The 21,916-nt window shown below is 44.3% G+C and overlaps 1 protein-coding gene across 5 annotated transcripts in view; it reads right to left on the reverse strand.

Moving 5' to 3' along the window:
* Window positions 1–21,916, reverse strand: part of CPO (carboxypeptidase O) — a 600,072-nt gene that overhangs the window by 184,061 nt on the left and 394,095 nt on the right. For all 5 annotated transcript variants that reach the window (XM_069733693.1, XM_069733695.1, XM_069733697.1 and 2 more), the window contains one exon: window positions 7,353–7,442. In XM_069733693.1, the coding sequence (XP_069589794.1) occupies window positions 7,353–7,442 (90 nt within the window). The remainder of the gene's footprint in view (window positions 1–7,352; window positions 7,443–21,916) is intronic.

A 21,916-nucleotide genomic window follows, 5' to 3' on the forward strand; every position in this document is an offset into this window, starting at 1 on the left:
CCAGCATCCGCGTGTTCCTGTGCCCATGCCTGTGTCTTCCGCTGATCCCAGGGTGGCAGACTGGGCTGTGGAGGCACGGAACATTTGGGATCGCACGCAGGATGCCATTCGGGCCTCCAAGGAGAGAATGAGGTCCTCCGCCGATGTTCATCGGCGCCCCGCTCCGACTTTTGTCCCTGGCGACTTGGTGTGGCTCTCCGCCCGTAACATCAGGCTGCGAGTTGAGTCCACTAAGTTTGCTCCTCGCTACTTGGGTCCCTTCAAGGTTCTCAAACAGGTTAATCCTGTGGTCTACCGCCTGGCTCTTCCTCCACGCTTGGGTATCACCGACACCTTTCATGTGTCCCTCTTGAAACCCGTATACATGTCCCGGTTTTCCGAGTCATCTACCGGGACATCGGGTTCGTCTACGGACGATTACGAGGTGAACGCTATTTTGGGGTGCAAGGTGGTACGCGGCAAAAAGTTTTATTTGGTGGATTGGAAGGGTTATGGTCCAGAGGACAGGTCTTGGGAGCCTGCTGAAAACATTCGGGCCCCACAGCTCATTGCTGCCTTTGAGCCTAGCGAGGCCCAAGGAGGGGGGGGCCCTAGGAGGGGGGGTAATGTTAGGAGTCGAGTTTCCTCTGCTGCACAGGGGGAATCTCGATCCGTCTCCGCTGCGGTCTCCCATTCTCCTCCAGCCGCAGTGGAGTCTGCTCAGCAGGGACGTCGCTCCCAGTGTCTTGCTCGCTCTCACTCTGTACAAAGAGTTACTGCTGCTTCTTCAGCTCCTGCCATTAAAGTCAGTGCTGGTCAGCGGCGAGCGGACTTCCCTGGGACTAAGTCCTTGTTTGCGCACACTGAGCATGCCCAGAGCAAGATCTCCCGTTGGAGATCGAGGGTCATGTGCTCTGGCTCTGCAGCGCATTCCATTGGTCCTCTTGGCAGGCCCTGGAAGGGCAAAGTTTCAGTGGCCACTTCCTGTCCTGCAATTATATAAACTGCGCATGACCGCACGGCCATGCGCTAGTGTACAATTGAATACGTGTTTGTTGTGAGTGCAAGTCGTTCATTAAATACCCCTACCCTATTGTATGACTGTTCGCGTATGGAGTATGGCTGCTATCTAGCACCCGACAAATCACTCAACGTGTCACACACGTATCAGCGTCTATTGTTGTGACCGCCAGTGCGGCGCCACGCGCCAGTAGTGCGCTTCCTGACCCACGTCTGGGTGCTTAGTGGTGCCTGCCAGCACGGCACAGTTCGCACTTCGGTGCTCTAATTATAAGAGTTGCCTAACACACCCTGTTGCGGTGTTGTGTCAGCAAGTGGTCTAATCGGACTTTAATCCTAGTTGGGGTTAAGTTCGCTGACTGCTTGCTCGCCTTCTATGTGCGGTACCGCGATCCTGTGACGCAACAGGATCGCTTCCTTCACGTTGGGTGAAGTTTAACCCACGCGAGTATACTTATGAGTACCGCCATATAGTCCGTCATTACTCAGCAGCAGGTTCCATCTCTGCACGGTGGACCCCGGGCTACGAACGCACCGTACACTATCAGTCTTATTATTTGGTGCGTTCCGCTAGCCCTAACACTGCAGTTATGTGAAATGGGAGCCGATGGGCAGGATTAGGATTAAGATTGTTCAAATCAGCTGACATGTGCCGGAAAAGTTGTGGCCTCATCGCCGGAGCCCGCAGCAAACAGGGGGAACCCACCTTAGACATAACTATATTTTTAAGGTGGGAAAGGGGTTAGTACATCTTTTAGATCATTTCCTTATTTTCTTTCCTTGCGATCAGCAAATTGGGACATTCTTCGAAGAGTGCCACCCCATAAAGCAGAGGTGCACATCCTGCAACAAAGGGGCAATATGAGCCCTTCCAAATCAGTTGGACACCGACATGTTTGTCTGTATTTTGGGGATTAAGGAAGAAGCTGCAGTGGAAAGACAGAGCAGAAATGTCTTTCTGTGTCGGCCTCTCCCACTTTGCCACCAATGATGGCTCTCTTGACCTGGATCGCGGTCCCCGGTGCACTGCCAATGGATTTTTAAGCATCTTTAGTCTCTAAGGAAAAGCGTGCACATACAGCACCGTTACCGCTATCTACTTTAGTCCCAGCCGGCTCAAGGCTACACGGCAAATTCTTTCCTGGTTAGATGTTGTATATACACCATTCCTCATGCTCTCTGTTGGGACCATTGGCCATATATTCCTATATGAGGTTAAGGCTTGGTCATCTTCTCTATTGATTATCTCAACACAACAAAACATCCAGTTATAGAAACGAACCGCCACAGAGGCATTATTGTGATCAAAGCCACTGGGTGGCCGAAACGTTAATTGCCTGTAATTACCTGTCGTTTCATCTCCATCACCATATTCCAATAAAAATGTTCACTTAACTAACTGTAGTTATAGGAAGACAGCCATCAGTGCAGGACTTGGAAGATACATGATAGCGCCCCCTAGTAGCTGCTCACATGAAAAATTCATATGGCAAAAAGCAGCTCGGCTTGTTGTAGCTTGGACAGGTAAATGCTAATGGTGCACTGTGTGGCTGACACTGTTTAGGGGGTTATGTATATTCGGCACTGTATCTCTGTTACAGTTAGGCAATGTACAATGCAGATATTCTCTGGATTTCCTATATTAAACATACAATGTCATAGTCATAGTCATATATGTGATGTCATGCACAATGTCATAATGACTGAATCAGTAGACAAATACTGAGGTTCAGAAGGTAACTGCTCAGATCAAGAGATGTCAGTACAGGAGCCATGATAATGGTAAATGCAGGCTCTTATGTTATTATCCTAGCATTCTGAATTTGACACAAGATACCCACATATTAGCCATAAAAGAGATGCTGAGGTTATAAATAATTTACACATGATTATTACGAGTGACCAGGAAACTTTACAGTTTTGACATTCTGGGGTGGATGGGAGTTACCTATTGATTTCTACACGGCAGTAATATTGGCCTTTTGTGGTGATGTTAATTACTTATAGTACTCAGGAAAATTGAAAGCTGCTTTGATTGGTTGATATAGGCAACCACCATAGTTTATGTGAATCTACCCCATTTTGCTGTGACTCAGAAAAGGAGCAGAACCGCGCCTGATCCCGGAGAAAATGGCGGTAGGTGAATATATTAATACACTCTCACACTTTTCATTTAAAAAAATATAGATGGGAGTGTTTTTTTTAATGATGTTTTATGAAACAAAATCAGAATCTAGTGAGATCTTTAATGACTCAATCATGGATGTATACTATATGCTAAAACCCACACATACCTCTACCTATTCTTTAACATTTACAGCCATCGGGACCCATGAACAATGTTCAGTTTTAAAAGGGATCAATTTTTTTTTATAAGTTATGAGAGAGGTGTAGCTACAAAAAGTACAATTGCGGAGAAAGATAAGTTTGTACATTATTTGCTATGAAATAAAGCCAAATGAAGGATGATACGAAGAGCGGTAGAGAGATAGATAGGGGTGAGTAGCGGAATGACACGGCATCATCAAGTATGATCTAGAGTAATGCAATAATCCACTCAGATGTGAATGGGTTCAGTGTTGGAATTTATTACAACAGGAGCCGTTGGTAATGTTTTGCTGTTTATTTGATTTTAGCAGCAGGAGGTAAGAATCTGTCCATACTAACTCAACCTTTCTAGCTTCGGTTACTTATGATCCGTTTATCCTCTCAAATGTCATAATATAAGGCATTAGGATACCAAATGTAATTGAAAAATACGATTAATCGAAGTTGCATTTAAAGTGGACTGGTCACCGGGCCAAAAGTGGGCAGTTGTTGCTCTTATATTGTTCCTGGGGCCCTCCATATTATTCAGTCTTTAGTGTTTTATTTCTTAAATCTACCTTGTGGTTCCAGAGATTTGCACATTTCTATCTAGTGCTAATTTTTATGGTATTTACAAGGGGGCGTGGCTCACAGGATTCTCTGGGGGTGTGTCACACAGGAATCTCTGGGGGCATGTCTCACTGGATTCTCGAGGGCGTGGCTCACAGGATTCTCGAGGGTGTGGCTCACAGGTTTCTCTGGGGGGGTGTCACACAGGAATCTCTGGGGGCGTGTTTCACAGGATTCTTTGGGGGTGTGGCTCACATGATTCTCTGGGGGTGTGACTTACAGGATTCGCTGGGGGCATGTCTCACTGGATTCTCGAGGGTGTGGCTGACAGGATTCTCGGGGGCATGGCTCACAGGTTTCTCTGGGGGTGTGTCACACAGGAATCTCTGGGGGCATGTCTCACTGGATTCTCGAGGGCGTGGCTCACAGGATTCTCTGGGGGGTGTCACACAGGAATCTCTGGGGGCGTGTCTCACAGGATTCTTTGGGGGGGTGGCTCACATGATTCTCTGGGGTGTGGCTCACAGGATTTTATGGGGCGTGTCTTAGACTTCTTTGCACTAAATGATCGATGTTTTAGCATCTTGTTAAAGACCATACAAATTAGCATTCAGGGCACAATAAAAAAGGACATATAAGTGGAAAAATATGGCAGATTTAAAAAAAGAAAAAATCAGAATACTCAGGGAACACAAGGAATAAAATAAGAGCAAAATGGATCACTTTTCACTTGCGTTTTTGCCTTTTAATTTTCTCCTCCCCTTCTTCCAAGAGTGATAACATTTTTATTTTTCTGTCTACATGTACGTATGAGGGCTTGTTTTTTTCTACAGGACGAGCTGTGCTTTTGAATGACACTGTTATTTTTAGCACATAATGTACTGGAAAACTGGAAAAAAATTCCAAGTGTAGTTCAATTGGAAAAAGAACACAATCCTGACAATGCTTTTTGGGAATTGTTTTTACGGTGTATATTGTGTGGTAAAAATTACTTGCCAATATGATTCTCCTCAATAGTACAATTATGATGCTACTCACCCCTATTTATCTCTATAAAACTCTTCGTATCATCTTGTCCTTCATTTGGCTTCCTTTCACAGCAAATTATGTACAAAGTTATCTTTCTCAGCAATTGTACATTTTGTAGCTAGACCTCTCTCGTAACTTACAGTAAAAAAAATATGTGATCCCTTTAAAAACTGAACATCGCTCAGGGAACTCGATGGCCCTCCTCATCCTCATGTTAATAGAGTGGTAGTGCCCATGTGTGCCCACCAATCCCATAAACAGTGACAAGTGCTGCTGTCAGGTGTGCACACTTTGGCTAGATGATCAATGTTTATCATTGGATAACCCCTATAATCATCTCTAATAAAATAAGATATATTGGTGGGCACAAGCCTTTTACTATTGTAGCTGTAAATGTTAAAGAAAATGTAAGTGAATACTTTTCTGCCCATTGATGTCAAAAGTATTCTAGGAGTGACGCCTTTATTGGCTAACCAGAAAATAATATGTACCACAATACAATTTGTTATTGTACATCAAAGAAAATGTAAAGAATAGGTATAGGCATGTGTGGCTTTTAGCACATGGACAGCACAGTGGCTCAGTGGTTAGAACTGCAGCCTTGCAGCGCTGGGGTCCGGGGTTCAAATCCCACCAAGGACAACATCTGAAAGGAGTTTGTATGTTCTCCCTGTGTTTGCGTGGGTTTTCTCTGCGTTCTCTGGTTTCCTCCCACATTCCAAAGACATACTGATAGGGAATTTAGATTGTGAGCCACAATGGGGACAGTGTTAATAATGTTTGTAAAGCACTGCGGAATTAATGGTGCTATATAAGTGAGTAAAATAAATATAGTATACATCTATGATTGATTCACTAAATACCTCATTGGACTCTGATGTTGTCTCATAAAATGTCAGTAAAAAACACTCCCATTAACATTTTTTTTAATTAAATGTGTGAGAGTGTATTAATATACTCACCTACCGCCATCTTCTCCAGGATCCAGCTCTGTTCTGCTCCTCTTCTCAGTGACATCACCACTCTGCAGACTCTCCGGGTCACACTGTGTTCTGCGAGACCCAGAAATGGCTTCTACAATGTAAGTCTATGGAGCGTCAGAATGAGACTTTCATTGTAAAATAGACTTCCGGCTCAGGCATAGAGCATAGAGTGATCTGGAGAGTCTGAAGAGGGATGACATTACTGAGAAGAGGAGCAGAGCAGAGCTGGACACCAGAGATCTGCGGTAGGTGACTATATGAATATGTTCACACTATTCCATGCACATATACACCCATTTAATAAAAAATATTAATGGGAATGCTTCTTTAAAGACTGCACCTACAAGTGTATCTGTGTAACTTACCTTAGTAATCATTGATCAATTGCAGTCTGCTAATACACAACATAATAAGTAATATGATCCCTACCCAATCATTCATCCATAAACCCCGAGCTGGGCAAGCAGCTAAAGTATACCAAGGAGGTATTGAAAAAGATTTTCCATTATTTATATTTCATAGTACTATAGCGAGAATGAAAAGTTGTATCATTCAGCAACAATTTGTGTGTAATTATACACACAAAGGACATAAGTGTGTATAAGAAAACATGTGTAATTGCAATCATTTTCTGGAAGAAATATTTTGTTTTATGGAACAATTTCAAGGGTGCCAACACTTTCGGCCATGACTGTAACACCAATTCTGCTCCCCGCAAAGCTTCTGTGGGGGATATTGACTACAAAAGCTCTTGTTCTGGTCCAAGAATGATAGGAATTTTGCTTTCTTTACTGTACTTTGCCAGTGTAGCATAACCATGTAAGTATGTGATGCTAGATACATATCTACAGTTATTGAAGCATATAATAACAAACACGATCCTAGAGTCCTGCCCATTGTTAATTCTAAATGTGTAACGCTGATGCTAAAAGACGACAATCCATTACCCCCAGAAAGCCTTCTGCTAAATAAACCTCAAAGGGGGAATGTCTACATATATTAAGCTGAACACAAGAATATGTAAGCCCATACTTATCAGGACACGTACATAGTCACTACTCCACTATGGTTCATTTTGAGGAGAAGCATGTTTTTTATAGACACTTTGTAGATCTTTTTACTTGTACACTGACCTAATGCAGAAGTCACAGCAATAATGATTGAAATGCATTCACATGGCCTGTCTGGCAGAAGAGCAGACTGCCAAGGACACACATCGGTGACAGATATATGGAGTAGATTTATGGCGGCATTGAAACAGACAAGGCGTGCAGGCACTGTTCTGATTTGGGACATTTTTATCCAGACATTAAATTAAACTAGAAGAATACAAGTTAGGTTGACTGTAGGGAGAAACTGGCAAGTCTTTAATGCCTACTGCCCTAAACACCACTAATAACGCAGATCTGCCATGTGTAATGTAAAGCAGCCAAGAATTTATCAGAAAATAAGGGAAATTCTTACCCATCATAGTTCATCTTCATGGCCAGCATCGGCGGGATCAAAATTCCCAGAACACCGGTGTTCCACAGGACAAGATACATCGTGTTGAAGCTGCATAAAGACAAGTCAGTTAACAGACTGTAACCTGCTGACTGGACTTTGGAAGACTGATCGCTCGCTCCGCACACTTACAGCAGTTATTAACCCACACCTATCTGAGACCGAGGAACACTTTGGGATTCTTCCCAAACCCTCCCTGAAGGCTAAATCAGTGGAATCCTCATTCTGCTGTGGCATCAGACATGCTGGCATTCTGGCTGATATATGCCATTGTCCTTGTTTCATTTAACTAGCATTGTCTAGATCCTTAATAGGAGCGATCATATGATGTGAGGAGCGAGGGGCCTCTGCACTTCCACAATAGAGATCACTGCTTTACAATGGATTCAATATGCAAGAAGACATAACTAAGTGAAATAATACAGAACATGTAAAACGTAAACCTCGTTTTCAGATGTTTTTCATAAATCAATAGTACACATTAAAATGAAAAACTTTGTAATATATCTTAACAGATAAATCTGCTTCTTTCTTTCCCAAAATTGATCAGCCGTTATCAAAATTCTCACTTCTGAGGTAAAATCTGTATCCAGTGCAGGCAGCCTGTCCCATTAATGAGATAGGAGATGGCAGATACTGCTGATAACAAGTCTATAGATGAGGGAGGAGCTCTGACTTTAGCCCCTCCCCCTCCTATCTACATAGGAGATGGCAGATACTGCAGATAAGAGTCTATGTAGATGAGAGGGGGAGGAGGAGGAGGGAGGAGCTCTGCCTTTAGCTCCTCCCCCTATGTGCATAGAATGGTATCGGGGCATCATGACCACATACCACATTAGTCTGCAAAAATATATAATTCATCTCATTGTTATTGTCTTGTATCTAATGTAATTAGTAAGTTAGCCTCTTGCATCATTCAAATGCCTATAATATAGCCAGTGAGGTGCAGACATGTGGATGAAGTTTATATTTCCTCAAACTTTGGCATTTTGACTATATGTGATGTAGCACTGTAGAAACTAGACACATAGTGGTCATAGTGATCATTGCGTTACTCTGTTGAATTTACATGTGCTTATTATTAATTTTCCATAATGTTTATGAATTTTTAGAGACAATATACACCTATCTTTTCTTTGGGTGGTATTCATAGATTGTATCTGTAGTATCTGCCTTCTTCTGCCTTCAGATTTTTCCTCAGAATTGAGAATTTTGATAATGACTAATTAATTCTGAGAGAGAAAGAAGCAGATTTATCTGATAAGATATGTTATAAAGTGTATTAATTTCATGTGTACTATTGATTTATGAAATAAAAATTACAATCATGGTTACGCTTTCAAATATATTGACAAATGCAAACAAAACATAATCCCCTGCTAAGAGACTCAAAGGACACATATAAGATATACAAACAGTATCTATCAACATGATAGGGAACAATAAACATGTATTATACTCAGCCTACCTTATTTCATCATCTGGGGGAACCCCTGTTGAATTAAGAGACCTGACGGTTGTAAGGTAGGACTTTATGTATGATAATGAGTACTCATACTCGGAGCTGCTAAGCAGTTACCAGAAACATAGTAGAACAGTATAAAAACGTGTGTTATGGCTTCCATACATATTTTTTAAAAGTTGGCTGAACTCCCCAATTTCAGTGGGATCAACTCACTAGCTAATGTGTAAGGGGCCTCCCATCTCTTCCCCAACCGGCACAGAAGGATTGGGCAGTTTGAATTGTAGCACCCAACTTGTTTTTTCTTATCACCTTTAGGGAGAATGGCCACCACCAGGGTTGTGTGGCCATGGCCTCTCTACATTGAAACCACATTAATGCTTGGCTGAGCCAAACGTTCATATGAATTGAGAGATAGCTGGAAGCTTTCACATATGTATGGTCAGCCTGAGTGTTATGCTAGTGTAACAACTCACTCCGAAAAATAGGTGACACACTAAAAACTGCAGCTAACTCTGCCGATTACTGTACAGAGTAGAGATCCTGACCGAACAGTCCTAAGTTGTTCCTCCGTGAGCTGAGATAGCCCTTACCACAGAAAAGACAATGGTAACTCGGATCTATGCAGAGCAGAGTGGAAATTACCTACAGAACAGAAAGTGTGCTGAAATAGAAAGTGATCGCAGAGTCAGTAAAACAAACCATGAAATACAAAATAAAGGATTAAGTAAGCACTTCTAGAGAATATGTCGCCTATATCCTAAGCTAGAAATAGAAGTTAAGTGCTTGGTAAAGAACATAAACAGCAGAGAGATAAACTCTAGCTGGTCTTACATTGCCTGGCTAACAGTACAGCAGTATGGCTGGACATCCAAATGAGACTATCATCAGCAGGAAATAACAGCAGGGGAAAAGCAGGAAGTACTGTATTTTTCAGTCTATAAGATGTACTTTTCCCCAAAAATTTGGGAGGAAAATGGGGGTGCATCTTATGGTATAAATGTAGCTTACCGAGGGGGCACTGTGGTGGAGCGGTTTCACAGGATTCAGGGTCACTACTGCAGGAAGCGGGCAGTGGCGGCAGGAGTGAGGCAAAGTCAGAAGGGGGTGTCCCTGGGCTTCAAGAAAATGTCGGTGGTCAGGCAGGAGCGAAGTCCCCACTCAGTACATTGATTTCCTGGTGGTGGACTTAAAGGAACTTGCTGCCGGAGGTGGCACATGCACAGATCTAGATCTCTGCCCTACCTCCTGTGACCCAGCTCCTCAGCTGCTGCCCCCTTAGTACTCTAAATTCAGGCTGTAGGATGGATCTCCCCATTTTAACATTAACATTCTTTTCCTATTTTTTCCCCTCAAAATTTGGGATACATCTTATGGCCTGGTGCATTTTATAGTCCAAAAAATACGATATATAAAGCCGTACCATAAGGTGATAAGGCAGACAAATGAGTAAATAAATATACCTTTTCTCTTGAAAAGACTTAAGCAAAGATAGCAGAAACTAAACACTCAGAGAAAAGATGTATCTGCTGTGGCTCGGGGGACAGAGAGGCTAACCACAAAACACAGGCTCAGGGGTTCGAACCAAGTTTATGACACAGACTCAGAACCATAACTTGCTGGCTTGGGTGAATTCTGATGGTGAGAAAGAAGTTGTTATGGAATTGTTGCTGAAATGCACGAGAAAAATCAAGTTAATTCTGCATATAATGATCATTTATAGTCAAAAAGTTAATGTGTTGTGTTGTGGAATTATGTCAATCGGTGTAAATATATGACTAGCAGAGCTATATTAGGTGCAGAGTTTGAAATTTCACATGAGCACTGGAGACTAGGTGGGCCCAAAAGGTTCCTTTGCCCTGTGTGAAAATACTTCCTATTAAAGAGCTGTGTTAGCTGAGGGCCCTGTTGGAGATTTTGCATTGGGGCTCGCAAGCTTCAAGTTACGCCCAATGATCCCAAGCACACCACCAGGGCAACAAAGGAGTGGCTTCGTAAGAAGCATATGAAGGTCCTGGAGTGGCCTAGCCAGTCTCCAGATCTCAAACCCATAGAAAACCTTTGGAGGGAGTTGAAAGTCCGTGTTGCCCAGCGACAGGCTCCAAACATCACTGCTCTAGAGGAGATCTGCATGGAGGAATGGGCCAACATACCACCAACAGTGTGCACCAACCTTGTGAAGACTTACAGAAAACGTTTGACCTCTGTTATTGCCAATAAAGGATATATAACAAAACTTTTGTTAATGACCAAATACTTATTTTCCATCATAATATGCAAAATGAATCTTGCCAATTCAGACAAGGTGATTTTCTGGATTTGTTTTCTCCATTCTGACCCTCATAGTTGTGGTCTATCTATGATGTCAACTACAGGCCTCTCTCATCTTTTAAGTAAGAGATCTTGCACAATTGGTGGCTGACTAAATAGTTTTTTTCCCCACTGTATATACCCCAGTGTGGTCACTGCTAACTCCACAAAAACCTAAGAACTACTCGCTGCCACCACCAATTGCTTTTTAAAGGCCGATCGGACACCTGGTTTATGGTAGCATATGACTTTCAGGAGTGTGGTTTAAAGAACAGAAGGAAAATAACTATTACATTTTATATTTCATCCAGAGTAATAGGTTGTGTTTAGAAACAAAATATACAAAATATTTTACAAATGGACAAACAATACAGCATATAGAGTTACACAAAATAAACAGGATTAACAAAAGAAACTATTTGCTAGTCACAGAGATGGTCAGAGATTAGCAAAGAAGAGCACTTCGATTGGAAATGCCCAGTGAACGTGGGTCATGCACACACTGATATGTATCTCTCTGCAAGGGATCCAGATCATAATTCACCTCGTCCTTTTATCAGCACCTAAGTTACACCCACACACTTCCCCTGGATGACTCATAATAGGGCTGATCATGGGATGTGGCTTCAGTTTCATAAAATTATGATATTCCCAACATTTACAATATTTTCACTCCTGACAATCACATACATTCGATTTTGCTGTCATATTTTTTTAATCATGATTTTACCTTTTTATAGATAGGAAACATTTCATGGCTGTCAGCGATCTGGACCCTATTGATTTGATATGCATATTGTCCCCTATTAGTCCTGTAGTTTAAAATTTGTGTCTCATCAATATCTGATCTGATTGGTGCATTCTGCTGCAGAATATTGTGCTCCAGTATAGTAGTCACATGAATGCAATCGACACTCAGCTGAACAACTCTATGCACATAATATCTGGTGCCATCAGATCTATGCCCATCCACTGGTTACCTGTCTTGAGCCATATCACACCTGCAAACCTGAGAAGACAAAAGCTCCTACCTAAAGAATACACCAAAGTAGTGAATAATGAAAATCTCCCAAATCATCAAAATGTCCAAGATGTTCAAATACAGCGACTGAAATCAAGACATCCACCCATCTGAACTGCAATTACTTTGTATGAACATGATTTTAATTCAGAAGAGAATTGGCGAGAACTTTGGGTCAGTGTAGTAGACGGTGAGCTTCAATCGTTTCCTCACTTACAAAATCCCCCAAGGAAAACCTGGGTTACTCTGAATCGTATCAAAACAAACTTTGTTGTCTGTACAGATCTTATGCATAAGTGGGGAAAATCTGACTCTCCTACCTGTGACTGTGGAGCTGACCATCAAACAATTCAGCACATTGTTGAGGAATGTCCCCTCAGATCTTACACTGGTGACAATAATGATTTTTACACTGGAAATGACAATGTTATTGTATACATAGAGAATCTCGATATTTGATTTGAGCTCTGTTCCTTTGTTCCTTTTCAATCACTGTTTATTGTTCATTATGCATTCTTATATGAGATCGCATGTAGCGATGCCCAAACATTTGAACAGCCACGGTCACATGAAGGCGATGGTGGGAAAGTGTCACAAGAGGTGGACGATGATGAGACACAATTGCTAGAAAGTCAGGAGGAGAAGCGGGGTGTGGATGTGGAAGACGAGGTGGTGGATGACATAGTGACTGACCCAACCTGGTAGGAGGACATGCAAAGCGAGGACAGTAGCACACATGAGGAAGGAGGCATATCACCCCAACAGGCAGGAAGAAGCAGTGTGGTGGCCGCAGACAGAGGCATGCATCTGTTTCCCGTAACACCAACATGACAGAAGTTGCCATTCCAACTGTTAGATCTTTCCGAGTCTGGTTATTTTTTTAAAGACTCTGCCAACAACCCCAAACAGGCAATTTTCAGCACTTGCCATGCCCGCATCAGCAGGGGTAGCAAAACTACCATCCTGACCACCACCAGCATGATTAGGCACATGACAGCAAAGCACGCGACTTTGTGGGCTGAACCCCAGGCTCCAGGAACACTGTCTGCAGGTGACAACACTGCTTCTTCCACTGTTTTGCATAGAAGCTAATCCCCAGTTCACCGTGCCTGTGAAGATGCCTCAGGTCCTGCACCTGTTGTTGCCCACAGTCAACCAGCACCATCATCAAGCCCGTCCATGTCCTTGTCCCAGCTCAGCCTTCAGTTGGCTATACCCCAGTCATTGGAACGCAAGCGGAAATACCCAGCCAATGCCTCACAGTCCACAGTACTTAATTTGAACATTTCTCATCTGCTTGCGCTCGAAATGTTGCCTTTTAGGTTCGTTGAGATGGAAGCTTTCCACAACCTGATGGCGGCGGCAGTCCCATGGTACTCCGTCCCCAGTCATCACTATTTCTCCCGGTGTGCCTTACTGGCATTACACCAGCATGTGTCCCACAACATTACCCATGCCTTGAACAATGCTGCTACTGGGATAGTCCACCTAACCATGGACACGTGAACAAGTGCTTGTGGGTAGGGATGGTACATCTCACTGACGGCACACTGGGTTAACATAGTGGAAGTCGGGACCCAGTTGGACCTTGGGGTGGAACACATCCTCCCCACGGCGTTGATTGTGGGCCCTACGTCAGTCAGGGTTGCCCCCACAGTCTACAGCTCCTGCACCTCCTCCTCTTCTTCAGTCTCCATCTCTGTAGTGAACATATCAGTCAGAAGCTGGAAACACTGCAGCATTTCCTTAGCCAAGTGGCAACAGGCTGTGCGAAAGCTAATCTGCATAGGTGGACAGTGCTGAAAGAGCAGTCAGACATTTGGATGATACTGCTGAATCTACAGCCAGGCATGGTTGTGTGTGTCCATGGCCGGAACCTGGTGGTGGCTCTGAGGCTAAGTGAGCTCACCCACGTACATTGCCTGGCCCATGTGCTTAACCTCGTCATTCAACATTTTCTGAAAAGCTACCCGGAGCTGTCGGATCTGCTAGTGAAAGCAAGCCATCTGTCTCCCCATTTTAGAAAGTCAGCTACAGCTTCAGCCGCCCTTGCCATGCTTCAGCAGCGTTTGCAGCTTCCGGCTCACTGACTGATGTGTGATGTCCCCACACGTTGGAACTCTACTCTGCATATGTTGGAAAGGATTTTTGAGCAGAAGAGGGCAGTTGTTGACTACCAGCATTAACAAGGCTGTCGATATCCAGTTGAGACTTCACACATAAGACCTCAGGAGTGGACATGGATGTCAGACATATGTACCATCCTCCAGAACTTTGAGGACTGCACCAAGATGGTGAGCGGTGATGATGCCATAATTAGCATCACCATCCCGCTTTATTAGCATTCTGAAAACCTCTCTGCTCACAATTAAGGAGGATGCATTGCAGGCAGAGCATGAGGACATGGAGCAAGGAACCATACAGGGTGATTACACTCAGCCCAACCTTATGTCATCACAACTTGGATTGGTAGACAATGAGGAGGAGGAAGAACAGGAGCTACTTTCATGTGCTATAGACAATACTACAAGCACAGCTGTCATACCGTCTATTCAGCGGGGATGGCCTGAGGATGAGGAGGACAGTGAGTAGGGCAATGGGGATACTCGGTACCGGGTCCAGTCGCTCTTAAAGGGAATGTCACGGTGGCTGCGACCCGGTCCGTGGCCCTGGGCGCTCAGCAAAAGGGGGAAAGCGTATTAAGGGTTTTTAGTAATAAAGTCTATTCTGTCCAGGTTGAAGGTTACAACAGTTCCTGACTGTATAGGTCCACTATTGGTAGGTCTAGCTGCACGGGACAGAGCTTTAGCTAGTAGGTTCCTTTTCTCCATAGCCTCCCATCTAGCTCTATGTTGTTTTTCCTCTGTGGCCAGTTTTAAGATCTGCTGTCTGCAGTAATTTTCTGTTTCAGTTATTTTAACACTATTAGCTGCGGATTGGGCCTCTATTTGGAATCCCATTAAGTCTGTTTTAGGATGCCTCCAATGAACAGTCTCTTTGGGCCTGCATTCTTTCAAGGGCAATGGTTCAGGTACCATTGGTTCAGTAAGTGCGCCTCCCATATCAGGCATATGGTCCCAGGATACTATGACTGTCACTGATTGGCCAGGTGATAAAGTCGGTGGGGTTGCTAGGGGTCCCACTAGGGTGTCTTCAGCTACCGGGGCAGTTTGCATACCTGTCTCACCGGTGCCTGGTCTTTTTCTGCCTCCGCTGGGGTCAGAATCGCTGGTTGCAGGGACTGGTGCTGCGGGGTTGTCATCTCTGATTGCGGCGTCTTGCTTTCTGGCTCCACTGAGGTCACAAGTGCGGGCTCCGCGTTCTCCGTTGGTGTCGTCTCACTTTTCGGCAATGCCTCACTTTCTGTCTCCATCGGGGTTACAGGTGCAGGCTCCGAATCTGTCCCTGGCGCCATCTCCTGCAGCACCGTCACTCCCTCTGGCTCTGCTGGGGCTGTGAGCGCTGGTGGTAAGCTCCAGTGAGTTTCAGTCTTCATTCTGCAGATCAGGGACTCCTTCCAGGTGGCCACCGCTGTCATCTGGGTCCGCAAGAGTCGCAGGGCCAGCTCGTCCATCTCCGCAGCGAGGAGCTCCGGGTCTAAGATAGGCTTCGGGTCTGAGGTTTCTTGCCGCTGCGGACTGGGGGTCTTTCTGTTTGTGTCAGCAGGTCTCGGCGGCTCTGCACTGCTGTCCGTCAAAGCATTTTCGAGGTATCGTGAAGCCACGCTTTCCTGCGTCTTTCTCCTTCTTCATCCATGGACTTTCTGGGCGGTGTCTTTTCCACTTTCCCTCCAGCCATCTCCAGGGGCGTATCCGTCCTGGTGACGGACATGTTTTGTTGGCATTAGAGTCTCTGTAGGGGGTGCATCAAGCTTTCACGCCGGTTATTGAACTCCACCCATGGCAACAGATCTTCTTCCTCCTTTATCCGCCTCGTGGTGCAGCAATGGCGGCCATTAACAATTTTACACAGTCCATTATAGTCCATGGTGCACAGAACCCATTCCAATAGGTCGGTCCATCCTGATCGTGACACCAAGGTTTAGTCGCCTAGTAGGGCAATGGGGATACTCGGTACCGGGTTTGGTCGCTCTTAAAAGGGATGTCACGGGGGCTGCGACCCGGTCCGTGGCCCTGGGCACTCAACAAAAGGGGAAAGTCTTTAAAGGATTTTTGGTAATAAAGTCTATTCATGATGCCACCTCTGGTTCTCGGTCAGTGGGACCGACGCTGCTTAAAGGGGTCCTCTGGGGTGGTGTTCATGTAGCAAGATGGTGACGTTTCCCACAGCTGAAGCGGGGTCCCTAGGGCTCCCAAGGTGCATGGCAGGGGTAGTGTATGCTGACGAATAAGTGAAGGACACAGAGTTGTAAAGTCTTTACCCGGTTTACTGGTAGAAGCAGTCCACAGTCCAGGATACCAGGCACGGGTGGTGATGTGGTCCGGCCGGCTTGGAGGCAAAGGTGACCCCTTTCCCAGGTGAGGTCTGTAAGCCTTCCTACTGCGCTAATATGCGAGGTCCCTGCTGCTCATAGCTTGCACTCACTCCTGTCCTAGAACAGGTACTCGTATGATGGACAGCTTGAGCCATTTTACAGGGTCTCTATCAGGAGCCGGGCTCTTCAGGTGCTGCTTCACCTCCAGGTGTGGTGTGGGCAAATCACATAAAGTTCTAAGCCCTCAGGTTCTGCTAAGTGTCCTAGAGTTCCATTAAAGCCTCAGGCTCCTGGTGCCCGGTCTCTGCGCTTCAGCTCTGAGAGTGCCCGGTCACAGTTCCCCTCCGAGCCCTTTTCCTCTCCTGTGCCCTTTCCTCAATTGCTTCACTGCACACATCAACTCCTCGGGTTCTTTTCCTTTCCTGGAGCTGCAGCTCAGTCCTGGCTGCACAGCTCCATAGTCTGCTCTCTGCTCCAGACTTCCTTTCTTCTCAGTGTCTCTCTCCAACTGAACTAACTCCTCCTCCAGACAAGAATACTTAAAGTTGGGGAAGCTCCCCTGAATCTGAATCATGAGCTCCCCCTTCTGGCCTGTATTCAGAATGTGTTGTGTGTTGGTAGATACCTGGTAAAGAGAATCCTCCTTGCCTCCACGCATGATATTGCCCTCCCCGAAAGGAAGGCAACATCACTGTAACAACCGATTACCTGGGGTGTTACAACAGCATGTTCAGTCGTCCTGTTGGTGAGGACACGGAAGTCTTGCCTGTTAGTAGTCTGGCACGCATGGCTGACTTTATGTTGTGCTGAGTTTCCCGTGACCCTCGCATTATTAAAATTTTCAGTGACATTCATTACTGGTTGGTGACACTTCTAGACCAACACTACAAGTTGTATAAAAATATTGCTGTATCAGAGGGCCCTTGTAGTGGAATTACTGAAAAAATTCCCATGTGAGAACGCTGGAAGCAGACGTCAGAGTTTGTTGTACAACCAAGGAGTCCAAGCGAGAGAGAAAGAAGTACAATCCAGTTCAGTCAGGGGAACAATGGCAAAGTTCTGGGACAGTTTTCTCAGACCCTCCCATCGTGTCAGCACAGAGGCAAGGGGTGCTGGCACAAGAAGTGCAATGTTTGGGAAGATGCTGAGGGAGTACCTTGCACATGTGGCATGAACTGGCTCTCTACACCTTGGAGGTCCTGGCCTGCCCTGCTGCTAGCATTCTGTCAGAGCGAGTTTTTAGTGCCGCTGGTGGAATTATAACAGATAAGCACATTCGCCTGTCAACTGACAATGTTGACAGGCTGACTCTTATAAAAATGAACAAGGTTTTATTGGGCAAGACTTCTGTGCACCATCGAATAAAAACAGCGAAACATATCCTCAAATACATTGTCTTTTTTGTGAAGGTGTATCTCATGCACCTCTTCCCAACCACACATGAGTATCCTCTTCCAGATTTTGTCTGTTTGGTGTTATCCTCCTACTTATCCTCATCCTCATCATACACAATACCAGAGTGAACGTATTCCGTGATGCAAAAGTCACTATTAGGGTTGAGCGAAACGGGTCGTTCATTTTCAAAAGTCGCCGACTTTTGGCAAAGTCGGGTTTCATGAAACCCGATCCGACCCCTGTGCGGGGTCGGCCATGCGGTACGCGACTTTCGCGCCAAAGTCGCGTTTCAATGACGCGAAAAGCGCCATTTCTCAGCCAATGAAGGTAAACGCAGAGTGTGGGCAGCGTAATGACATAGGTCCTGGTCCCCACCATCTTAGAGAAGGGCATTGCAGTGATTGGCTTGCTGTCTGCGGCGTCACAGGGGCTATAAAGGGGCGTTCCCGCCGACCTCCATGTTACTGCTGCTGATCTGAGCTTAGGGAGAGGTTGCTGCCGCTTCGTCAGAAGCAGGGATAGCGTTAGGCAGGGTCCATTAACCCCTTCATGACCAGGGGATTTTTCATTTTTCCGTGTTCGTTTTTCGCTCCCCTCCTTTCCAGAGCCATAACTTTTTTATTTTTCCGTCAATTTGGCCATGTGAGGGCTTATTTTTTGCGGGACGAGTTGTACTTTTGAACTACATCATTGGTTTTAGCATGTCTTGTACTAGAAAACGGGAAAAAAATTCCAAGTGCGGTGAAATTGCAAAAAAAGTGCAATCCCACATTGGTTTTTTGTTTGGCTTTTTTGCTAGGTTCACTAAATGCTAAAAATGACCTGCCATTATGATTCTCCAGGTCATTACGAGTTCATAGACACCAAACATGACTAGGTTATTTTTTATCTAAGTGGTGAAAAAAAATTCCAAACTTTGCTAAAAAAAAAAAAAAAAAAATTGCGCCATTTTCCGATACTCGTAGCGTCTCCATTTTTCGTGATCTGGGGTCGGTTGAGGGCTTATTTTTTGCGTGCCGAGATGACGTTTTTAATGATAGCATTTCGGTGCAGATACGTTCTTTTGATCGCCCGTTATTGCATTTTAATGCAATGTCGCGGCGACCAAAAAAACGTAATTCTGGCGTTTCGAGTTTTTTTCCCGCTACGCTGTTTAGCGATCAGGTTAATACTTTTTTTTATTTGATAGATCGGGCAATTCTGAGCGCGGCGATACCAAATATGCGTAGATTTGATATTTTTTTTATTGATTTATTTTGATTGGGGCGAAAGGGGGGTGATTTAAACTTTTATGTTTTTTTTATTTTTTCCACATTTTTTTAAACTTTTTTTTTAACTTTTTCCATGCTTCAATAGCCTCCATGGGAGGCTAGAAGCAGGCACAGCACGATCGGCTCTGCTACATAGCAGCGATCTGCTGATCGCTGCTATGTAGCAGAATTGCACGTGTGCTGTGAGCGCCGACCACAGGGTGGCGCTCACAGCGACGGGCAATCAGTAACCATAGAGGTCTCAAGGACCTCTATGGCTACAATGGAGACGCATCGCCGACCCCCGGACATGTGACGGGGGTCGGCGATGACGTCATTTCCGGCCGCCCGGCCGGAAGCGGTAGTTAAATGCCGCTGTCTGCGTTTGACAGCGGCATTTAACTAGTTAATAGGTGCGGGCAGATCGCGATTCTGCCCGCGCCTATTACGGGCACATGTCAGCTGTTCAAAACAGCTGACATGTCCCGGCTTTGGTGCGGGCTCACCGCGGAGCCCTGCATCAAAGCAGGGGAGCCGGCATCGGACGGTATAGTACGTCCGATGCCGGTAAGGGGTTAACCACCAAACCGCTTGTGCTGTAGCGATTTCCACTGTCCAACACCACCTTCGGTGTGCAGGGATAGTGGAAGCTACATTTTTTTTTTTTTTCTCAGAGCTGTAGCTCATTGGGCTGCCCTAGAAGGCTCCCTGATAGCTGCATTGCTGTGTGTACGCCGCTGTGCAAACCAACTGCTTTTTTCAAAGCACAAATCCTCTTGTTCCTTCCTTTCTGCACAGCTATCTTGTTTGTTTGTCCACACTTTTTATTTAATTTGTGCATCAGTCCACTCCTTATTGCTGCCTGCCATACCTGGCTGAGATTACTGCAGGGAGATAGTAATAGTTCCTTTTTTGTTTTTTGTTTTTTGTGGGAGATTAAGATTGGCATTTCTGCTAGAGTGCCATCCCTGTCTGTGCCATCTCTCACTCAGTGGGCCATAGAAAGCCTATTTATTTTTTTGCTTGATTTGGGTTCTAAAATCTACCTGAAAAAATCACTACATCAATCAGTGGGAGAAAAATATTGGCCTCAGGGCTTGTGTGCCACTCCTGACTCCTGTGTGCATCATCACTCACTCAGTGGGCCATAGAAAGCCTATTTATTTTTTTGGTTGATTTGGGTTCTAAATTGTACCTGAAAAAATCACTAAATCAATCAGTGGGAGATTAATATTGGCCTTTGGGCTTGTGTGCAAGTCCTAAGCGTGCCATCTGTCTCTCAAATAGTGGGCCATAGAAAGCCTATTTATTTTTTTTTTTATTGGGTTTATAAATTTTCCCTGAAAAAAAAAAAAAAAAAGTGGGAGATTAATATTGGCCTCTGGGCTTGTGTGCCAGTCCTGAGCGTGCCATCTCTCTCACAAATAGTGGGCCATAGAAAGCCTATTTATTTTTTTTTTTTTTGGTTTTATAAATTCTCCCTGAAAAAAAAAAGGGAGATTAATATTGGCCTTTGGGCTTGTGTGCCAGTCCTAAGCGTACCATCTCTCTCTCTCTCAGATAGTAGGCCATAGAAAGCCTATTTATTTATTTTTTATTGGGTTTATAAATTTTCCCTGAAAAAAAAAAGTGGGAGATTAATATTGGCCTCTGGGCTTGTGTGCCAGTCCTGAGCGTGCCATCTCTCTCACAAATAGTGGGCCATAGAAAGTCTATTTATTTTTATTTTTTTGGTTTTATAAATTCTTCCTGAAAAAATAAAAAGGGAGATTAATATTGTCCTTTGGGCTTGTGTGCCAGTCCTAAGCGTGCCATCTCTCTCTCTGAGATAGTGAGCCATAGAAAGCCTATTTATTTTTTTGGTTGATTTGGATTCTAAATTCTACCTGAAAAAATCAATAAATCAATCAGTGGGAGATAAATATTGGCCTCTGGGCTTGTGTGCCACTCCTGACTCCTGTGTGCATCATCTCTCACCCAGTGGGCCATAGAAAGCCTATTTTTTGTTTTATTTGTTTTCTAAATTCTCCCTGAAAAAATCATTTTATTTTATTTGGTTTCTAAATTCTTCCTGAAAAAATCATTTTATTTTATTTTGTTTTGTTTCTAAAGTCTCCCTGAAAAAAAAAAAAAAATCAGTGGGAGATTAATATTGCCCTTTCTGCTTGTGTGCCAGTCTTGACTCCTGGGTGTGCCATCTCTCTCTCTCAGATAGTGGGACATAGAAAGCCTATTTATTTTTTTGGTTGATTTGGGTTCTAAATTCTACCTGAAAAAATCAATAAATCAATCAGTGGGAGATAAATATTGGCCTCTGGGCTTGTGTGCCACTCCTGACTCCTGTGTGCGTCATCTCTCACTCAGTGGGCCATAGAAAGCCTATTTTTTGTTTTATTTGTTTTCTAAATTCTCCCTGAAAAAATCATTTTGTTTTATTTGGTTTCTAAATTCTTCCTGAAAAAATCATTTTATTTTATTTTGTTTTGTTTCTAAAGTCTCCCTGAAAAAAAAAAAATCAGTGGGAGATTAATATTGCCCTTTCTGCTTGTGTGCCAGTCTTGACTCCTGGGTGTGCCATCTCTCTCTCTCAGATAGTGAGCCATAGAAAGCCTATTTATTTTTTTGGTTGATTTGGGTTCTAAATTCTACCTG

Source organism: Ranitomeya imitator, chromosome 7 (assembly GCF_032444005.1).
Source record: "Ranitomeya imitator isolate aRanImi1 chromosome 7, aRanImi1.pri, whole genome shotgun sequence".
Taxonomy (NCBI): domain Eukaryota; kingdom Metazoa; phylum Chordata; class Amphibia; order Anura; family Dendrobatidae; genus Ranitomeya; species Ranitomeya imitator.